The 19,090-nt window shown below is 44.1% G+C and overlaps 4 protein-coding genes across 4 annotated transcripts; 2 read left to right on the top strand and 2 right to left on the bottom strand.

The window, feature by feature from the left end:
- Window positions 1-108: 108 nt before the first annotated feature.
- Window positions 109-13,503, top strand: LOC6617590 (nuclear RNA export factor 1). Its single transcript, XM_002041867.2, has 10 exons — window positions 109-538; window positions 606-766; window positions 834-926; window positions 9,589-10,110; window positions 10,174-10,283; window positions 11,856-11,892; window positions 12,090-12,319; window positions 12,386-12,557; window positions 12,618-13,114; window positions 13,181-13,503. The coding sequence occupies exons 1-10, from the start codon at window positions 439-441 to the stop codon at window positions 13,278-13,280; spliced, it is 2,022 nt and encodes a 673-aa protein (XP_002041903.2). The 5' UTR covers window positions 109-438; the 3' UTR covers window positions 13,281-13,503.
- On the top strand, window positions 1,968-4,108 carry LOC116801950 (putative sodium-dependent multivitamin transporter). The gene has a single exon (XM_032724141.1). It carries the CDS (start codon window positions 2,164-2,166, stop codon window positions 3,976-3,978), a length of 1,815 nt encoding a protein of 604 aa, XP_032580032.1. The 5' UTR covers window positions 1,968-2,163; the 3' UTR covers window positions 3,979-4,108.
- On the bottom strand, window positions 4,101-6,416 carry LOC6617592. The gene is made up of 2 exons (XM_002041869.2): window positions 5,835-6,416; window positions 4,101-5,107 (listed from the first exon to the last, which is right to left on the bottom strand). The coding sequence occupies exon 2, from the start codon at window positions 4,832-4,834 to the stop codon at window positions 4,388-4,390; it is 447 nt and encodes a 148-aa protein (XP_002041905.1). The 5' UTR covers window positions 4,835-5,107; window positions 5,835-6,416; the 3' UTR covers window positions 4,101-4,387.
- On the bottom strand, window positions 7,105-7,779 carry LOC6617591. Its single transcript, XM_002041868.2, has 2 exons — window positions 7,565-7,779; window positions 7,105-7,494 (listed from the first exon to the last, which is right to left on the bottom strand). Exons 1-2 carry the CDS (start codon window positions 7,631-7,633, stop codon window positions 7,354-7,356), a joined length of 210 nt encoding a protein of 69 aa, XP_002041904.1. The 5' UTR covers window positions 7,634-7,779; the 3' UTR covers window positions 7,105-7,353.
- Window positions 13,504-19,090: the final 5,587 nt, after the last annotated feature.

The raw sequence follows: 19,090 nt of genomic DNA, 5'->3' as shown, positions 1-19,090 counted from the left end.
GCCAATAATATTTCGATATATCCCGATTGTTCTGCGCTAGATTGTCATCACTGATTACGACCTGTGCGATAGTTGGCCCGCCATCATCGATAGACCTGTCAGAAATTAAGAAAACAATATCAACACCAAGCTACTTAGTTCGCTGCATATTTCTAGTTAGTTTCCTTTGCTTTTCCCCTTTAGAGGCAATTAAATGACTTTTCCTCGAGCAACAGCTCGCACAAAGGTTGCTAACATCCGTCCAGTTTCTGCCAACCATCGGCCATTGGCTATCGAAAAAAGATCGCTAGTGAATTAAATATCGCACATAGTTTTTTGCCCGCAAGACAGTTTTCGCAGTAACAACAACACCACTCACACAAACACACAGCACACTCAGCTAAAAACGTGTTAAAGTTCGCATTCCTTTTTGTTGCATAAATTTTTAAGTGAATAAGTATGATGCCAAAACGCGGCGGTGGCAGCAGCCAGCGGTACAACAACAACGTTGGCAATGGCGGCGGACGTTATACCGCTCCAGAGGATTTCGATGATTTTGGTCAGTACACGGGTGTGCAAGGAAATGAAATACCCCTCCAGTAACTAATATATTTGTATTCCTATAGATGTGGAGGATCGCCAGCGACGCAAGGATCGCAACAAGCGGCGCGTCAGCTTTAAGCCCTCCCAAGCCCTACATAACAAGAAGGACATCAAGCTGCGACCCGAAGATTTGCGTCGATGGGACGAGGATGATGACATGAGCGAAATGACCACGTCCACTAAGGTACCCAACACCCTCACATTTTATTCCTATGCAATTTTCTAATCTAATGCGTAATTAATTTCAACAGGATAGACCCACCTCCCGACGTCGGGGATCGCCCATTCCGCGCGGCAAGTTCGGCAAACTGATGCCCAACAGCTTTGGCTGGTACCAAGTCACGGTGAGTTTGGACTACCATGTCATATAGATATCATAGCAGCAATGGCCTAGACCAAAATCATGTGATTTGATAGTAGTTTTGTTACTAAGCTAAAGGAGCGAAAGCGTTCAGTGCTCCAGCACCTGTTAGAAAACACTAAAGATCCATAGAAATGCCAGATTTAAAATGCCCGTCATTATACAAATTAATCGACTGTTCTACTTGATCTCTCTTTTTATGCGAAGTACATATAAGTTAAATGTAGTTTTAAGTATTTAGATTAGATTCCAGACGTAGTAGGCGTTCAAACATATAATGTTTTGGTATATTTGTACACTGATCCAGTGCTTCACTAATTTCCCGCCCTTACATAGAACTACAAACCCCAGACTGGTCCATATAGATACCAGATTTACGACAGCAGCCATAGAACTATTTTTGGTCTCCAAGAACATCATGTGATTCGTCTGTTGGTTTTTTGTTTTGTTATTGGCCAAAGATCGCGTTGAGGGAGCAAAATATCCGGCAAGAATCGCATAAGTTACAGCGAAATGTTGAGACTTATTTATTTATTTGTACACTGCTTCAGAGCTCCAATGCCGACTTCCCGGCTGGGCTCTTTGTGTTTATTAATTAATTTCACTCGTAAAAATCGTAAACCAAACAAGCCAAAGTTGTGCCGGGGGGTACCTGCTCTACACGGCTAACGACAATCGGGTACTACAATTACAATTGCAATCCGACGAGCGGGCAAATAAATATTTATGGATGGCTAAACACAGTCGCCCACAGTGCCAGCCACAAGTGTTTGTCCCCACGAGCTAAAAGTGCAATGGAGTCGAGCCTTTGGTGGCTTGACAGTTGCCATGATCCTCACCTAAATGGGTTCCCATTTTAAGGGTTTGCGGGCCTGCGGTTGGGTTATCCTTCGCCTGGTTGCCACCTTATCCAGCCGCACGTGGTGCAACACAACAGGTCGCTATCTCTCGACGGGGTCGTAAATGCCATAGTAAAATGCCCAATGCTGGCTCTCCACCAACAAAAACTTGCGGTTTCATTCCGTTTGGGCCTTTATTTCATCGACGGCCGGCAGACGGTGAAGACGTGTTCCAACGTCCGACGCTCCATAGAATATACCGCTTGAATCTCAAGAGTCCCGATTAGTGGCAACTTATCAGTTTGGAGTGATTAGATGTGCGATTAGGGTTCCGTCGGGGAAACCAGTCTAACACGTGCCACCTTTAACCCGTCATCTGCAATGGCTACTTTGGGCGCCTGGGATTACACGATCCTGGCGGTGGTGCTGGTCATCTCCGTGGCGATTGGCATCTACTACCGTTTCGTGGGCGGCAAGCAGAGCACCACCACCGAATACCTTCTGGCGGATCGCTCCATGAACGTGGCGCCCGTGGCCTTTAGCCTGATGGCCAGTTTCATGTCGGCCGTCACAATATTGGGCGTATCCATGGAGAACTACCAGTACGGCACCATGTTCGTTCTGATCAACCTGTCGTATGTGTTGTCCACACCGGTGGCCGCCTACCTCATCATTCCGGTCTTCTATCGCCTAAAGACGGCCAGTGTGTACGAGTATCTGGAACTGCGGTTTGGCTATGCCACCCGATTGGCCGCCTCGCTGAGCTTCTCGCTCCAGATGGTCCTATACATGGGCATTGTGGTCTATGCTCCGGCTCTGGCCCTGGAAGCTGTCACTGGACTGAACCAGGTCTTCTCCATCGTAATTGTTGGAGTCGTGTGCACCTTCTATGCGACGCTCGGCGGAATGAAGGCCGTACTCATCACGGACATCTATCAGTCGCTTCTCATGTTCGCCGCTGTCTTCAGCGTAATCATCTGTGCCTGGGTGAAAGCAGGCAGCTTGGAAGTGATATGGCGCGTGGCGCAGGAAAATGGACGCATCGATCTGACCAACTTTAGTGTGGATCCCACGGAACGTCACACTTGGTTCACCCAGATTCTGGGCGGAAGTGCCACCTATCTGGCCATCTATGGTGTGAATCAAACGCAGGTCCAGCGCCTGATGGCGGTGAAGAGTTTGAGTGCTGCTCGAGCGGCCCTGTGGTGGTGCCTGCCCATTCTGTGCCTGCTTAGCCTGAGCACCTGCTTCTCCGGTCTGTGCATCTACTGGTACTACCGCGACTGTGATCCGCTGCTGGAGGGCAGAGTCAACTCGCGCGATCAAGTGATGCCGCTCTTTGTCGTGGACACGATGGGCGAGTACACCGGCTTGGCCGGCCTCTTCGTTTCGGGAATCTTTTGCGCTAGCCTCTCCACGATTAGTTCGATAATCAGCTCGCTGGCGGCCGTCACCCTGGAGGATTACCTCAAGCCCTTGGTTAGCTGCTGCGCCAAACGCACGCTCACCGACCGCCAGACCTTGTGGTACTCCAAGCTGTTGTCCCTGTTCTTCGGAGCCCTCTGCATTGGCATGGCCTTCATGGCGGGATCAATTGGCGGACTACTGCAGGCGGCACTGTCAATCTTCGGCATCATTGGAGGCCCTCTGCTGGGCCTCTTCACGCTGGGCATGTATGTGACCAAGGCGAATGAAAAGGGAGCCATTGGTGGGCTGCTCATATCGCTGGCGTTCTGCTTTTGGATCGGCTTCGGGCAACCGAAGCCACCGCTGGTCAGCTTGGATATGTCCACGGCTGGATGTCCGGTGGACAGGAGCTTTGCCCGCGACATTTTTCTCAAGACTGCGACAGCGGTGGCCGAGGAAGAGCATTTCTTTTACCTGTACAGGATCAGCTACATGTGGTACGCTGCCCTGGGCTTCCTGATAACCATCTTTGGCGGATGGCTGCTGTCCTGGCTGTTTGCCCTGCTCAAATGGGACAATAATCGACACATCTACCAGGATGCAGACTGCACGCTAATCAAGCACGATCTCTTCGTGCCGCCGATAGCCAAACGCTTGCAACGGCGACAAATGCCGCTCCTGGTGGTCACCGGCACCAGTTCGGAGATTGGCGGCATCACGACAGAGAGTGCTATGGCGCCGCCGCGGCTGGACGAGATCGAGTGGGAGAAACACAAGGCAGTGGCGTAGCTGAACATCATTTTTGTAGTTTCTTCTTTTTTGTAGCGCCGTTTTGACCTTAGTTACTCCCATTAGCGGAATGAAATGTTGGTTATAAGACCATATCACTTCAAAAAATAACTACTTTGCTGTACAATAATACGGTTTAGTTTATTTGCATTTCTATACGAGTCTAAAAATGAGGCACACTATCATTTGAAAGAATTGCTGCTGGAGCTACAATGTTCCTTATAATGTTCTAACGAAAGTCAGGTCGGAGAGTATCATATAGTTGCCATAGTATGTATATCTGCATGGGTCATCCCACTTGGTTCTCCGAGGAGCGTACTACTAGCCTTTTTCTCTTGTCACACAAAATACATATATATTAAGCGAACTTTGGCTTTAAATAAACGAGCTTACTCATTAAGCAACTAAATTAACGCTCATCGATGGCCTGATTGGGCTGCTCCTCCGGTCCTTTGGCATTGTAAACGTTGCGATTCTGGGACAGATGCCAGAGGGCCAGTAGGCGCGCCAGCTCCGTGAAGGTTAGCTTGCGCAGATCACGTCGGTCGGCCAGCTTCACTCCGACGGCCTCCAGCTCCTCCACCAATGTGACGGCATCGTATTCATCCTCCGGATTCTGCTCATCGCGTGGCGCAATTCTACCGACGAACTCCGACTCTGGCACCGCTTCGCTCTTCACCATGCGCTGATGCACCTGCTGCTGCTTATGCTGACGTTGCTGACCCAACGGCTCGTCGACATCTTTCAGCTCCTGTTCGGGAGTCATGGGCAGCGAACTGGCCAGGCTGGCCAGGCTGACCAGGCCGAGGATCACCAGGAAGATGACCGGAATGCTCTTGCACCCAATGGGTTTCATGTTTACGTCCGACTGCTAGTAGCTTTGCTGTGGCACTGCTGCCCGCCTCGCATGTCGATCGATCGTGGCCTGGACTCGACTCTCGGGGTGCGCTCCAATTTCTATCTGCCTTCCAGCCCGCTCGTTCGCTCGCTCGGCTCCCTATCGCTCACTCGAACGCCCCGTGTGGCAGTGCTGACCGGCGAAGACATTAGCTTTCTTCTTCCAGCAGTTGGGTACTTTTTTTTGATACTTTCGAATGCCATGGATTTTGGCATACAATGTGCCTTTAAACTGCAAATAAGGCGGGTATATGTATTCTGAAACTATGTAAATTTGTAATGTTATGAACAGTGAGAGTTTTAAGAAATATTGTAAACTATTCAAAAAATGTTCCATTTCATTCAATTCGCTAGAAACGAAGCGCAGCACTGTCGTTTGGGGGGCTGCTTTTGATTGAAAAGTCAGTGTGTAGGGTCGATTAAATTATTTTATCTGCATATGCAGCACATACACTATACTATACACTATACAACATCGACCCCTCGTTCGGTGTGGTACATATGTTCTTTAATTGTCTGTGCCCCTTGTATTCTGTATGTAGTAGTCCTCGCATTTTGTCGTTTTTTATTGTGTATTCTTCTGTCCGCCTCCAATTCAATTTATCTGCGCAGTTTGTGCTCACTCGCTCGCCGTCTTCTACTTTCTGCATGCTGGTTTGGCCTAATCTTATCAGCTCTTATTCATAGCCAATTGAACGAGTTGTAATGGTCGAGAGTTTTTAATAATTCTGATAGATATGGGTTAATGGACGTCGCAACGCGTTAATCAGTCGCAATGTTTCCTTATACTAACTTAGTCAAAATATGTAGGTACAAGGTACAAACAGTTTATATGCAATTATTGCTCTATTTGCAAAGCATACAATTCTTAGAACATAACACCAATTTGAAAAGCAACTATATACCGCCGTCTAGAGTTCTAAATGCTTAATGGTAATTGGGCTTATTTAATTACTCACTGCTACAATTACTTTGCCTGCCTTCAGGCGTTGCTAAAAAGCTTTATCATAAACAAATTGCATAGCATAGTCTAAGTTGTAGTGCGCGACGAATCGGTGTCAACAAAGGAATTATTGTTAAATATATTGCGCTATTATGCGTTGAATTATAACGATTTGACAAATACACGTAACGACGTTCTTGAGCGACAATGGAAACTGAAAACAAGTCGAGATTGTCAAGTTGCATGTAACGTGCGACGACAGACGACCGACGACGAAGTGTATTGATAAATGTGAATTCTAAATGGAAAATGGCAATAGCCAGCCTTATTTGCATTTTCCTAATGGATTCACATCTGGCATGCGAGCAAGCGACATACATATGTATGCTATGCTATATCTACATATGTACATAGGTACATAAAACGTATATATATATATGGAATGGCCAAAACATTCCACTGACTGATCGTTGTTAGCTTTTATTAGACTGCAAACACGTGCCAACCCCCTTTTGGTTAGTTAGTCATTTTTGGCCGAGAATGAAAAGAAAGAAACAGAACTGTGAGCAGCGTTGATAACCGTGTTGTGGGCCAAACCGAACTGACTCACTGGCTAGGATAGCTCCGCCAGCTATGGGTGGCACACCATCGAAAGGCAACCAAAAGCAGCAAACAGTCCACTTGACGCTCTTTTGTGTGCATCTCCTCCTGATGTCATCGACCAATAATGCGTTGGATCGTTTCCCCTGCTTATCGCTGGCCAGTTCAACTGGCATATACCGCCGATTCCAACCTGCGCCCTCCTGCGGGTTCCCACCTTGCCAATCTGTTATCCCACATTTGTACAGCAGATATCGGATGAGTGAATCTTGTTGAGTGCTGCTAAAACAAAAAAATGTGTACCAGTTTCTACTGAGAACTATCACTGATCACAGAAACGCTATGAACTTCTATTTCTAACTATGATTGCGATTGTCAGTACATATTTTGAAACAAATGCATGTTTGATGCATCAATTGTTAAACATTATTCATGAAAATTGCATTGAACAGCGTTAATATAATCAAATCAAAAGCAGCACTTGTTTAATGCTATCTGTAGATAGTTAAAAAGTTATAGATGCACAGCTTTCAGCTTGTTCTATATGAAATTATCCCATTGAATGCAAAAAAAAAAGAAAAAGTGATTGGTGATTTCCTGAATCGAAGCCACTTTATTGACTGCATTCGATTTGAGTGAGAACACAAGTTTGTTTGCCTTTTTATAATTTAAAGCAAAGTGCAATATTTAGCGATTCAACAATTTATTACGATATTGAAATTCAGGCGCATAACAATTAATAATTACTCGTTAACAGCTTAACTTGATTCATATTCATATTCACATTGTTCGTATGTACATTTTCCTTTTTATTATTTATCACTTTAGTAGTATTCACACACTCACAACAGACTCACGCACACACTCACGCACACATTGAAATGGTTTCAACAAAAAGGTGTTAAAAAAAAAGGTTTTGGTTGTTTTCATGGCAGCTAATCCTGCTCCTGCTCCTCGTTGGTGGTGGTCACCGTCTTCTCCTGCCGCGTGGTGCTAGTGGTGGTGCGAGTCAATGTGAAGACACCGGTGGAGCCCACCTCATCCAGCGGCTGGGCAATGATGGTCGATGTGGTGCTCTGGAAACGAGGTGTTAGACATTAGATGCTATATATATATATATTGTTGAGGGGTGTTCGGATGTCGTACGCCATTCTTGGTCTCCTCGGGACTCCACGAGCGTTTGTCATCCAAATCCTTCGAGCAACAGCCTCCCATTCTTTGGTTATATATATATATATGGTATAATTGGGTTGGTTTGGGATGCCTTTAGCGGTCTATACTGGTGTATATTGGGGGCCAGTAACTTGTTGCTGCTTCATCGGCGCACGTCTGTCAGCGAATGCCGGTGTTCGATGTGGTGTTCACTTGTTAGCCAAACGAACGAACCGAAAGCCCAACCCAACCCAAGCTGCGCCGCCAGCTGTGACTGCGACTGCGACGCCGGAGTTGGGTTGTCATAGCTATATAGCTCCATATCAATTCTAGAAATATGTCTCAGCCAGCCAGCCAGCCAGTACTCGCATTCGGTGTATATTGTATTGTGTTGAATACAATAAGTATATGTATAGCTCCATGTATGCCTGTGAGCTGTACAAACAAACCATTCACATTCCAAACAACCAAGCACACAACCACCCACCCCCACCTCAGCGCCCTCGGGCGAAACTCTATGTTCCCGAGAATGTCAAATCCGATCTGATTCCGTCTTTGAAAAACACAGTCATCATCTTTATTTTCAAATGGGATCCACTGGCCTTGTCGAATTAACGGTTCCATTTGCCCATCGAGCAGGTGCAGCGTGTCAACTCAAGGCTGCCATTGTTGTCTGTGTCCTATTTTGTGGCACTATTCGAAGTTGCAACCTTGCAACTAATGTTGAAGTCCTTCCTTCTTCCTGCGGCACATTGATAAATCAGCGTCATAAATAAAAATAAACCAAATTGGCCATTAACAGATTAAATTGGGCTTTTAACTAATTAGCAGAGTTAGTTCCAAAAAGAATCAATAGCTTTGTAGTTAAGACCAAACTATATTTAAAGATCCTATGACACACCAATTTTGCGGGAAAATTCAAAAAGACAATGGTTGTAAATTAATAAAACACAACAATTTGTCAGTTTTGAATGCGATATCACGAGGGGGCTTATGTTGTTCGTTTGCTTTAGTCAATGGAAAGTTAGGGTTAACCATATCGGGGCAACCAATGGACGCCAGAGAGCCAAAATATACATATAATCGTATACAGCTAATGCCTGTAATAAATAAATTTATCGCATTAATGCGCAATGAATGAGTGGGCTAGATGTGCTGTGACTGTTCGCGGACCTATCTGCTTGATACTGTTGATATGAATAGGGTCGAGTGGATTGGCTTGGTTTGGGGGCATCGGGATGGATGGGAATGGGTGCCGGCAACCATGAGCTGCTAGCTGGGAGCAGGCAGCTGGCAGCTGGTCAGCATGGCGATCATTCACACGATCATTATGCGCATACGACCCCCCCATTGCTGTGCCCGAGTGTAACCGAAGTGATCCTATAAATTGAATTACCTACCACTGATTCCAGTGAATCTCTGAAGCACATAGCACCATTGCCATATATGGCGCAAATGCGTACGTACATATGTACGTCTGGATGCGATGCAGTCAGTGCGATTAGATAGCCATCGACCAATAATAATAGTAATAACAATAATAGCCAAGTGACCGATATTGCGTATCGCTGACCTTCGGTCATCGGTGTCAGAGGAAGTGGTAACTCGGTTCCACCCTCTCTTCGTTTTGCATCCACCACACTCGTAATTAAATCACTGAAGGCTTGAATGATAAGACTGCTCCGCCCACAAAAAAACGATTTAATTAGGTGACGAGTTCCACGCATAGCTCTGCTCAATGGTAATGAATGGCATGCCAATCAGCGTACACATAGGTAGAATAACAATATTATACATATTATAGAATATATATTGTAGAAAGTGAATAATGTCAAATATTACCACTTGCTTTCACGACTTGCTTGGTTGATCTATCGCAGAACCAACACGAAATATGGAGCACTGCTGGCATGAGTTGGCCGATGAGATAACTCCGGTCGCTGCTATCTGTGCACCATATGAGTTTATATAATAATCAACAGACGACGTCTAATGGTTTCCCATATTTGTTTTTGCAGTTACAAAACGCCCAAATATACGAGAAGGAAACACTCTTGCGTGCCCTATTGGCAGCGATGTCGCCACATGTCTTCATTCCTCAATATTGGCGGGTAGAGCGAAACTGCGTGGTCTTCTTTACGGACGACTATGAGGCGGCCGAGCGCATTCAACATCTGGGCAGGCATGGCCATCTTCCAGATGGCTATCGTCTAATGCCACGCGTGCGAAGCGGTATACCACTAGTGGCCATCGACGATGCCTTCAAGGAGAAGATGAAGGTCACAATGGCAAAGCGTTACAATATACAAACCAAGGCGCTGGATCTTTCCCGGTTCCATGCCGATCCGGATCTCAAGCATATTTTCTGCCCACTTTTCCGTCAGAATGTGATGGGCGCTGCCCTTGACATTATCTGCGACAATATACCCGACTTGGAGGCCCTTAATCTGAATGACAACTCCATTACCAGCATGGAGGCGTTCAAGGGTGTGGAGAAACGCATACCGAACCTCAAGATTCTCTATTTGGGGGATAACAAGGTTAGTGTTGATTATAGATAGTCACGTTTTCAATAACTGACCGACGACCATTGCCTTTTCCAGATACCATCTTTGGCCCACCTTGTCGTGCTTCGCAATCTGGCCATCGTGGAACTCGTTTTAAAGAACAATCCCTGCCGTTCCCGCTACAAGGATTCCCAGCAGTTTATCAGGTATACTATGGTGTGATTCGTTGATCTTCTAACTTTTCTAGTGGATGCTGCCGCATATTCGACGTGGGATCTGTCGCGTCAGGAGTTACAGAGGAATTAGGATTACCACATTTCCATTGTTCTGTTGTCTCCATTCCGTTTCTTTGATGCAAATGCGCTGCAGAATTGGGGACCAATGTCAGGTGTTGCCTGCGACAAAGTTTAAAGCAGCTGAGAAGGCAAAGGCATTTTGGAAATATTTTCCGTACCAGCTGTCTTAAAGCCTGGACAGATCGTGTGCAGCGGAATGGATTTTGGGCAGAGCAAAAAAAAGGAAAAATAAAAAAGATTTCAAGTTAACAAAAAAAAAAAAAAAAACAAGAAAAACAAGATGAAAAAAAGGTACAGTGAAGCCCAAGCCAATTGCACTAAGCTTTCGACGCTATGGCAACGCTGAACTAAGGACGCAACTGTACTTTTGACATACACCGGCACCGTTCGTACTTCCACTTGAGCAGGCGGACGTGCAGCAGTCCCAAAGCGAATTACATTAACGCATTAACATCGACAAAGATCAATTATTTTACGAATAACAAGTAATCCACCGAACCCACCCACCGCGCACCCCGCTACAACACACACGGGCGCACGCATGTAGCCACTCCACGCCAGCGCACGCACGCATGCGCATGCGCATATGCAGTTGTGTTCGTGCCACATCCAAAGCTGCGTGCTCTGTGCGCGCCGTTGCGCCTTGCATTGTCGTGTCGCCGCTTGTTGATTTTGCGGTGGTTGCCAAGAAGTGGAGGCAGAGTGGAGGGCATAGGCTCACCATTCGGGTGCGCAGCGTCCAGCAGGAGCAAAAACGACTACCAAGACGGAGGACACAACACTGACTGACTCACGTGATCACGGACATTCTGCTGGCGCCAGCGGCCGCCGCGTTCTTTTGCCAGTCGATTACAATTTACAATTAGTTTTTTCGGCTTTGTTGGGCGCATGAGCCGCCTGCGGATGCGACGTGCTTGAACATGACGCGACGAACAGAAGTTACACAGCAGTCAGCTTTGAAAGCCACTTTTTGCTTGTGGCCACTGAAAAAATAGAAATGTAAAAAAAAACGAAAAAAGGAAAAGAAAAAAGTGTTAAAAAAAAAAAAACTAAAAATACAAAAGAAAAAACACCACAAAAAAGATGCCCCGGCACAATGCACTATGCTCAATTGTACTTTTCCGCTGTACTTTTCACATCAAACCATTGAAGGCACAACAATGGCCAAGCTCCTAGTGCCTCTGCCTCTTCAGCTGATCAAAGCTCCGCCAATTTGTGTGTGAGCCGGTCGAGTAACGGTGAAGCTATATCAAAGATACATGCATATGTATATACTCCGCGTGAGGAGGAGAAGGACTCACATCTGGCCACTGACTAATCTGCAACTCCTGCAGCGCATACATCCCAAATCCCCCCAACCCCCCACATGTAAAAAATAAACACCCATTCAATTATTATTTCTCGCTATTTAACTCGCATATCCTTCATTGCCTACCTGTGCTAATGCCAACAAAAATACGGCCGAATGTCCACTATTTACAGCGAAGTACGTCGCAAGTTTCCCAAACTGGTTAAATTGGTAAGTTCTATTTGTAAGTGTCCCGTCCTTTACCAAATCGATGGGAATTCCCTAAAAATCGTACTCAGCTTCCATTGTTGTTATGCACACATATGGATGGATCTAAGGTTTGGAATATCCTTACCGATCATTTGGCTCATCAATTCCCATCACAGCTAGGCAATCACACGACCATAACCAAATTAAATCCCATATAGGACGGAGAGACCCTGGAGCCGCAGATTACATTTGATCTAGCCGAGCAGGAACGTCTTCTCGAAACGAAGGCATCCTATCTGTGCGACGTCGCTGGCGCCGAGGTGGTGCGCCAGTTCCTGGACCAGTACTTCCGCATATTTGACTCGGACAATCGGCAAGCTCTGCTAGATGCCTACCATGAGAAAGCGATGCTCTCCATATCGATGCCTTCGGCCAGTCAGGCGGGCAGGTGAGCATATAGTGCTCGATAATAAGCGAATACCACCCATTCATTAATCGCATTCATGTCCTTCAGATTGAACAGTTTCTGGAAATTCAATCGCAATCTCCGGCGCTTGATAAACGGCGAAGAGAATAGCATACGAAACTTGAAGTACGGACGCCTGGCCTGTGTTTCCACATTGGATGAATGGCCAAAAACGCAGCACGACCGTCGCACCTTCACCGTCGACCTGACCATCTACAATGTAAGTAAAGATTTCAAATTCTATTAGCTTAAACTAAATATCTTGTCTCTTCCCATCCAGACTTCAATGATGGTTTTCACCGTGACGGGATTATTCAAGGAGCTGAACGCCGAGCCCAGCAATCCCGGCTCCATGGAATTGTATGACGTTCGCCACTTTGCCCGCACCTACGTGGTGGTGCCACAGAATAATGGTTTTTGTATCCGCAACGAGACGATCTTCATCACAAACGCCTCGCACGAGCAGGTGCGAGAGTTCAAGCGATCGCAGCACCAGCCTGCTCCCGGAGCTATGCCCTCCACTTCCAGTGCGGTGACCAGTCCTCAAGCCGGGCCAGTGGCGGGTCTGCAGGGTCGTCTGAATGCGTTGAGCGTGACCACTGGGCCGGTGGCTATACTACCAGGAGATCCGCTGGCGGCCACCGCACCGGTGAACAGCGGCAGTGCCGCCATATCGGCAACAGCAGTGGCACCTGGCGCCCAGGATGAGAACACTAAAATGCAAATGATTCAGGCCATGAGCGCCCAAAGCCAAATGAATGTGATCTGGAGCCGGAAGTAAGATCCAAATGACAATCTATCAATAGCTAGATGAAGTAGTTAACCCATTTCTTCATTTAACAGATGCCTGGAGGAAACGAATTGGGACTATAACCATGCCGCCTTTGTGTTCGAGCAACTATTCAAGGAGAACCAAATACCGCCTGAGGCTTTTATCAAGTAAAACGCATAGGAGTTCCCGTAGGACAGAGCCGCGTGCCACATCCACATAATCGAATGTTGTTTTTTTTTTTGGTCTTGTAATTAAATTTTTTGTTTATTTAATTATTAGAGAAACCTCTATATAATAATATTAAGCTGCGAAGTTGTGTGCACATGCGGGCAGTAGCAATGGTTATCCCAGCACTGCGGGCAATGTGCCTCAACGGTCACAGTTCTTCGGTAGATTAGTTTAACTCTCTTTAAGTTCCGCCCGCAGATCCGCTGGTTTGCATTGAAGCCAGGACGAGTCTGCGAACGGTAGTCTCTTTAGAGTTTAAAGTTGTTTTAGATTCACTATTAAACGTAATGCAACAATGTTGTCGAAACGAAAGAAACCGAATTATTATTTAAATATATACGACGATACCCAAATCAAGGCGATAGTCGAAAAGCACGGATCGCTCCAATAATCCTATATTTCCCGCTTTCCCAGGTCCTCGACTCGCCTTACATTTTGTATACAAGGACCATAGAATAAAAAGAAACATTTTGACCACTGTATAAATTTTGTAACGACTCTAAAACAAACATTACCTTTATTTCTTAATAGAAAAAATGATTCGCTTTAGCCGTAAGTTGGATTGAATTTAAGTGTGCGATATATAAAAATTATATACATTAAAGCAAAAGTGTAGAATCATAAATACATTTTTCAGAATAGAATGTGATACCTGCGTTTTATTTTACCATTTGTTATTCTATAAATAATGAAGTCAATTGGAGTTCACAAATGTGAATCACATATTTGAATTTTTTCTAAAGAATAAAGAGAGTTTAAACGTAACGTAAGAATGACCGACAATGAAGTTTTTAACGCTAGGTGTCGCCAACAGAAAACTGAACCTGAAATCGCAGCTAGGTGGCGCTAATAATCTATGTACGTAACGTGTCAAATATATACAGGCGCTAGATGGCGCTCTGGTATTACGTTTTTACACAAATATAGGAATTTAAGATTACAGTATTATTTTTTAATATAAAATTAGCCATTTAAGAATATTTTTTATTTTTTTTAACTAGTCAAAGTATTTTCAAATACTAAAAGCTGATACTTTAAAACTTTCTCGCAAATAGTAAGAGAGTAAGAAATAATATAGAATAACTATTATCAGTAAAGTTTAATATTCTTATTATTTAACTTCAATTAACCTAATGTTCATATACTATTAATGGCTTGAAATTCGTGTTTAAATGACTTTTTCTTGCGCTTTGATAATATTTAAATAATAAATAGACTTTGAGGGTCAAAGTATATTTCAATGGCCATAATCTGGGAAGTCGAGATTCTCTTATCTAGCCTACTTCATTAATGGTAACCAGTTCGGGGCGCCTGGGAGCAACTCCTTGGGCTCATTGTCATCCTTCCCGCTCAGACGAGACAGCGCCCAAATGTCGAAAGTATCTGGAAATAGGGCCCATAGGTACCAGGACCAGGACAAGGACGAGGACCAGGACCTAGGCCCATTGTGCGAATGCCTTTAAGAGCGACTGCCGGGGCAGGGACAATAAAGGAGTCGAATAACAAAAAGCTTTTCTAGTTTCACAGCTTTCCACACACGGAGCCGGATTTGCTTTGTCTGCGGTGTCGGCTCCTCGGTTTTTGGGCCACAGCTGTACGGCAATTGGGTGGGACTGAACAATTGGTCAGCAACTGGTTGCCATTGGCGGCGACCACTGGTCAGTGGGCAGCGTGAGAAGCGGCGGGCGTCCAGCATCCCAAGTGAAAACCCATGGCCAGCTGGCCCACTCTTGTGGTCCATACAATGGACACGGGAATCGAGCCACAACCGGACCCCTTTTGTTATTCAAGATTAGCCCAAAACATGAAGTGGTAAATGGACCAGGAAACCAGGAGCTGACCAGGATGCCCAGCATCTGTCGGGGATCTCGAATGGCGCCCAAAATGGTCAATCAAGTTCAGCTAGTTCTAATCTTCAGCTGCCTTTTGCACAATTTCAATAATAGATGAAAATGGTAATGGGGCTTAGCGTACTTTTGTTACTGTTTTCTATTAAAAAAAAAGCCCTCTCTTAAAAAACGAGTCCTTGCAATAACACGATTTCCTGATTTTCCTTCAAAAACCAATCACTTTTTGGGCAATTCTTTGGAAATAATAATCGAAATTTGGAATGCCATACCTTTTTGAGCTCGTAATTTAATATAGAAGAGATGGGCATTCAAATTTGGAGATTTTAATTATTTCAAAATCATTTCCCTAATTTTTTGTGAATAAAATATTTGGTATTTTGATCAAAACATTGGAAATAATAACCCAAATATGGAATGTCATACCTCGTTGAGTTTGTTTTTTAAATCCCAATCGATTTGCATTCAAGTTTATGAATTATACGATTTTTAATTTTTTCGCAAATTTTGATGATGGTACCCCTTACAAAAAATTCGAAAATTCGGCCAAAAATTAATTTTACAAAATCAGTTTCAAAGTGAAAGGGGTTGTTAGTATTGGTTTTAAGGAATACAAAATGGTACTCCTTTTTGCTCTGTGGCCATTTTTAGTCGAGTTATAGCCTAAAAGCCAATTTAAAATTTCAGTTTTTTGCCAAAAATAGTTTACCAGATTTTTTGTAAATAAAATATTTGGTATTTTGATCAAAACTTTGGAAATTAAAATATAATAATAATAATGTAAGGAATACAAAATGGTATTCCCTTTTGCTCTGTGGCCATTTTTAATCGAGTTATAGCCAAAAAAGCCAATTTAAAATTTCAGTTTTTTGCCAAAAATAGTTTCCTAGATTTTTTGTAAATAAAATATTTGGTATTTTGATCAAAACTTTGGAAATAATAACCCAAATATGGAATGTCATACCTCGTTGAGCTTGTTTTTTAAATCCCAATCGATTTGCATTCAAGTTTGGGAATTCTAGGATTTTAAAATTTTTCGCAAATTTTGATGACCCCTTACAAAAAATTCGGCCAAAAATTAATTTTACAAAATCAGTTTCAAAGTGAAAGGGGTTGTTAGTATTGGTTGTAAGGAATACAAAATGGTACTCCTTTTTGCTCTGTGTCCATTTTTAGTCAAGTTATAGCCAAAAAAGCCAATTTGAAATTTCAGTTTTTTGCCTAAAATAGTTTCCCATATTTTTTGTGAATAAAATATTTGGTATTTAGATCAAAACATTGAAAATAATAGCCCAAATATGGAATGTCATACCTCGTTGAGTTTGTTTTTTGAATACCAATCGATTTGCATGCAAATTTAGAGATTTTCAAATTTTCACATTTTTGGCAAATTTTTTTTTTGTATTCTCAAAAATGCGAAAATATGTTAAAATTTGATTATTAGAAAATCAAACTAATAGCGACAGGTATGTTTATTAGCAGTACAAAACAGTCTTCAGTTTAGCTGTGCCAACTTTTTTCGCCAAGTTATGACCGAAAATACGTTTTAAAATATCGTATTTTTGGCAAGAGTTTATTATTCTCATTTTTGTGTTACAGATAATCTGAATTTTTCTCTACAAAACTGAATAATAGTCAAAAAAGGGAATGTCATACCTTCTTGAATTCGTAATAAAATTTCCCATCAAGCTGTATTCAAACATGGGAGATTTGATTTTTGACCATTTTTCGTAAATTTTGATAACCTGTTCCTGTTACTGTTACCTGTTACCTGATGTTTTGAAAATTTAAAAAAAAAAATTTTCCCGAAATAAGCAGAAAAGTGATAGGGATATTTAGCTGTGTTATTAAGCAAAACAAAACAGTAATTCTTTTAGCTGTTCGACCGGTTTTGGCCAAGTTATGAAGGGAAAACCGTCAAAAAAAAACGTCGTTTTGACGAAAGCTCTGTTTCTAAATCAATAAGGTGCTTTGCATAGGAATATAATACAATTCGTTGGTAAAATCAATTCCGAGACTGCTTACCTCTTTAGCCAGCAAAATGGGTATTAAGGATTCTGCCGCAGGACACGCGGTGCATGTGTATGCACATACATACATATTTTCATTGCCTGACAAAAGTCAATGATCGCACGGCTGCTGAAACAGTTGAAAAATGAGAGGAACGTGAAATCGCAATCGAGCGCAAAGGGATCTGGCTGGCAGGAGGAGGGGGTCGCCTAATCCGGCTGACGCTGGATCAGGACACGACAGGACATTCGCAGGATAGGGTGTGTGGGCACGAGGATTCGCTCGTTCACTCGGAACATTTTCGGCAATTACCGAAAAATAAAGAAGCGAATTAATGCAGCGCCCGTGTGTTTGTGTGTGTGCGTGTGCTTTGTGTGCTCAAGGATCAAGGGGTAAGGACACTCTCAGGACACTCGGCAGCGACTTTTTTTTTTGGGGTACAGAGCCAAGCCGAAAAACCAACACAGCCGAAAAAAACGCGATGTTTGCACCTGTCCCAAAAGGAAGGACGAGCGGGGGGAGGAGAGAGAGGGGCAGGAGGAGCCGCAGGACGACAGCCGGGCCAGCGAAATTAAGGATAAGCAGTGCAGTGCAGGATCGCAAGGATCGCAAGGATCGACGTGGCTCGTGCCACTCAAAATTCCAGCTTAATTTCGCCGCCATCCTTCGTCTTTTGTTGTGTGGCCAAAAATACAAAGAACACATAAAAATAAAAGTAATAAAAGAAGTAAAAAGCGGAGAAAATAAATGTTAACTAAAGGTGGTGGTGCAGTGCAGCCAGCAACCCCGTTTCGCCATGTACATATGTGGGTGCCAGTCCCGCCACGCGATCCTTGATCCCAGATCCTCTGATCTTCCCCTGCAAATGTATATCCCATCCGATCCGATCCTAACGATCCTATGCGCCGTTAAAGCTTCGCGTGCGGCACTCATTGTTATGCATTTTAAATATGAATTTTTATGGCCGCCAGACATGCAACCAGGAGCCCAGCGCCCCTTATCCTTATTAATTCCTCGTGATCCTGCCTCCCCCTTTTCAACCAGCCAGGCTTCCTGGGTGTTCGCATTTCGTAGCATTTTGTTCGCCGACTAAATGCCCGTTAATTCGCGGCGTTAATGAGGCCATGCGTCGCCAACGAGTCCTGGTTCCATGTCCGGGGTGGCCTGGATCCTGGCTCCTGGCTCCTGGATCCCGAATGCAGATGTCCCCTAGTCTCCCTTAGCTATTTAATTTTCGACTGCTTATTATGGTTATTGCGGGGCCCTATTTATTTTATAAACGATAATAACCAACCAGCGTATGCAATCCGCCGCTGACACCTTCCATCTCCAGGATCGGGCGATCCCGATCGTCCTGCCCAAGATTGACGGTGCAAGATAGTGGGGAGAGTGAAAGGATAGGGACATGCGAGCATTGCTTAATGACTTTGCATATACTTTAGGACAATGAGCTTCAAGATATAATAATAATAATCTTTAAAAGGTAAGCTTTCTTTTTTTACCAAATAAGTTGAACAATAAGTGAACTAGCAATTTTAGTTTACAATGTTGCAAAGTAGCCACAAATTCGACAATGAATTATGGGGAAGTGGGGGAAATAATTAACGCATTCGCTCTTAATTTGGAACATCCAAGGTGCAGTTGCCCAAGTTTCTGGTTTCTGGCTCCCGACTCCCGTCCAGTGTATCCACATTAATTGGAACATTATCAAGTCGCTCCTTAATGCTCTGTTGGCTTAGTTCCAGCTTGCCACTTCAGTGCCGAGCATTATCGCCCAACGGGATGCCCCAAGGTAGCAAAGGTATCGCCTCCGGGCCATGCCCCATTTTCGTTTCTTCTGCTCATGGATTCACCACCATCATTGGCAATTTAATACCCCAACTTGGTCAGTATTCA

The sequence above is a fragment of the Drosophila sechellia genome, chromosome X (assembly GCF_004382195.2).
Source record: "Drosophila sechellia strain sech25 chromosome X, ASM438219v1, whole genome shotgun sequence".
In the NCBI taxonomy this organism is placed as follows: Eukaryota; Metazoa; Arthropoda; class Insecta; order Diptera; family Drosophilidae; genus Drosophila; species Drosophila sechellia.
This window is presented reverse-complemented; position numbering and strand designations above follow the sequence as displayed.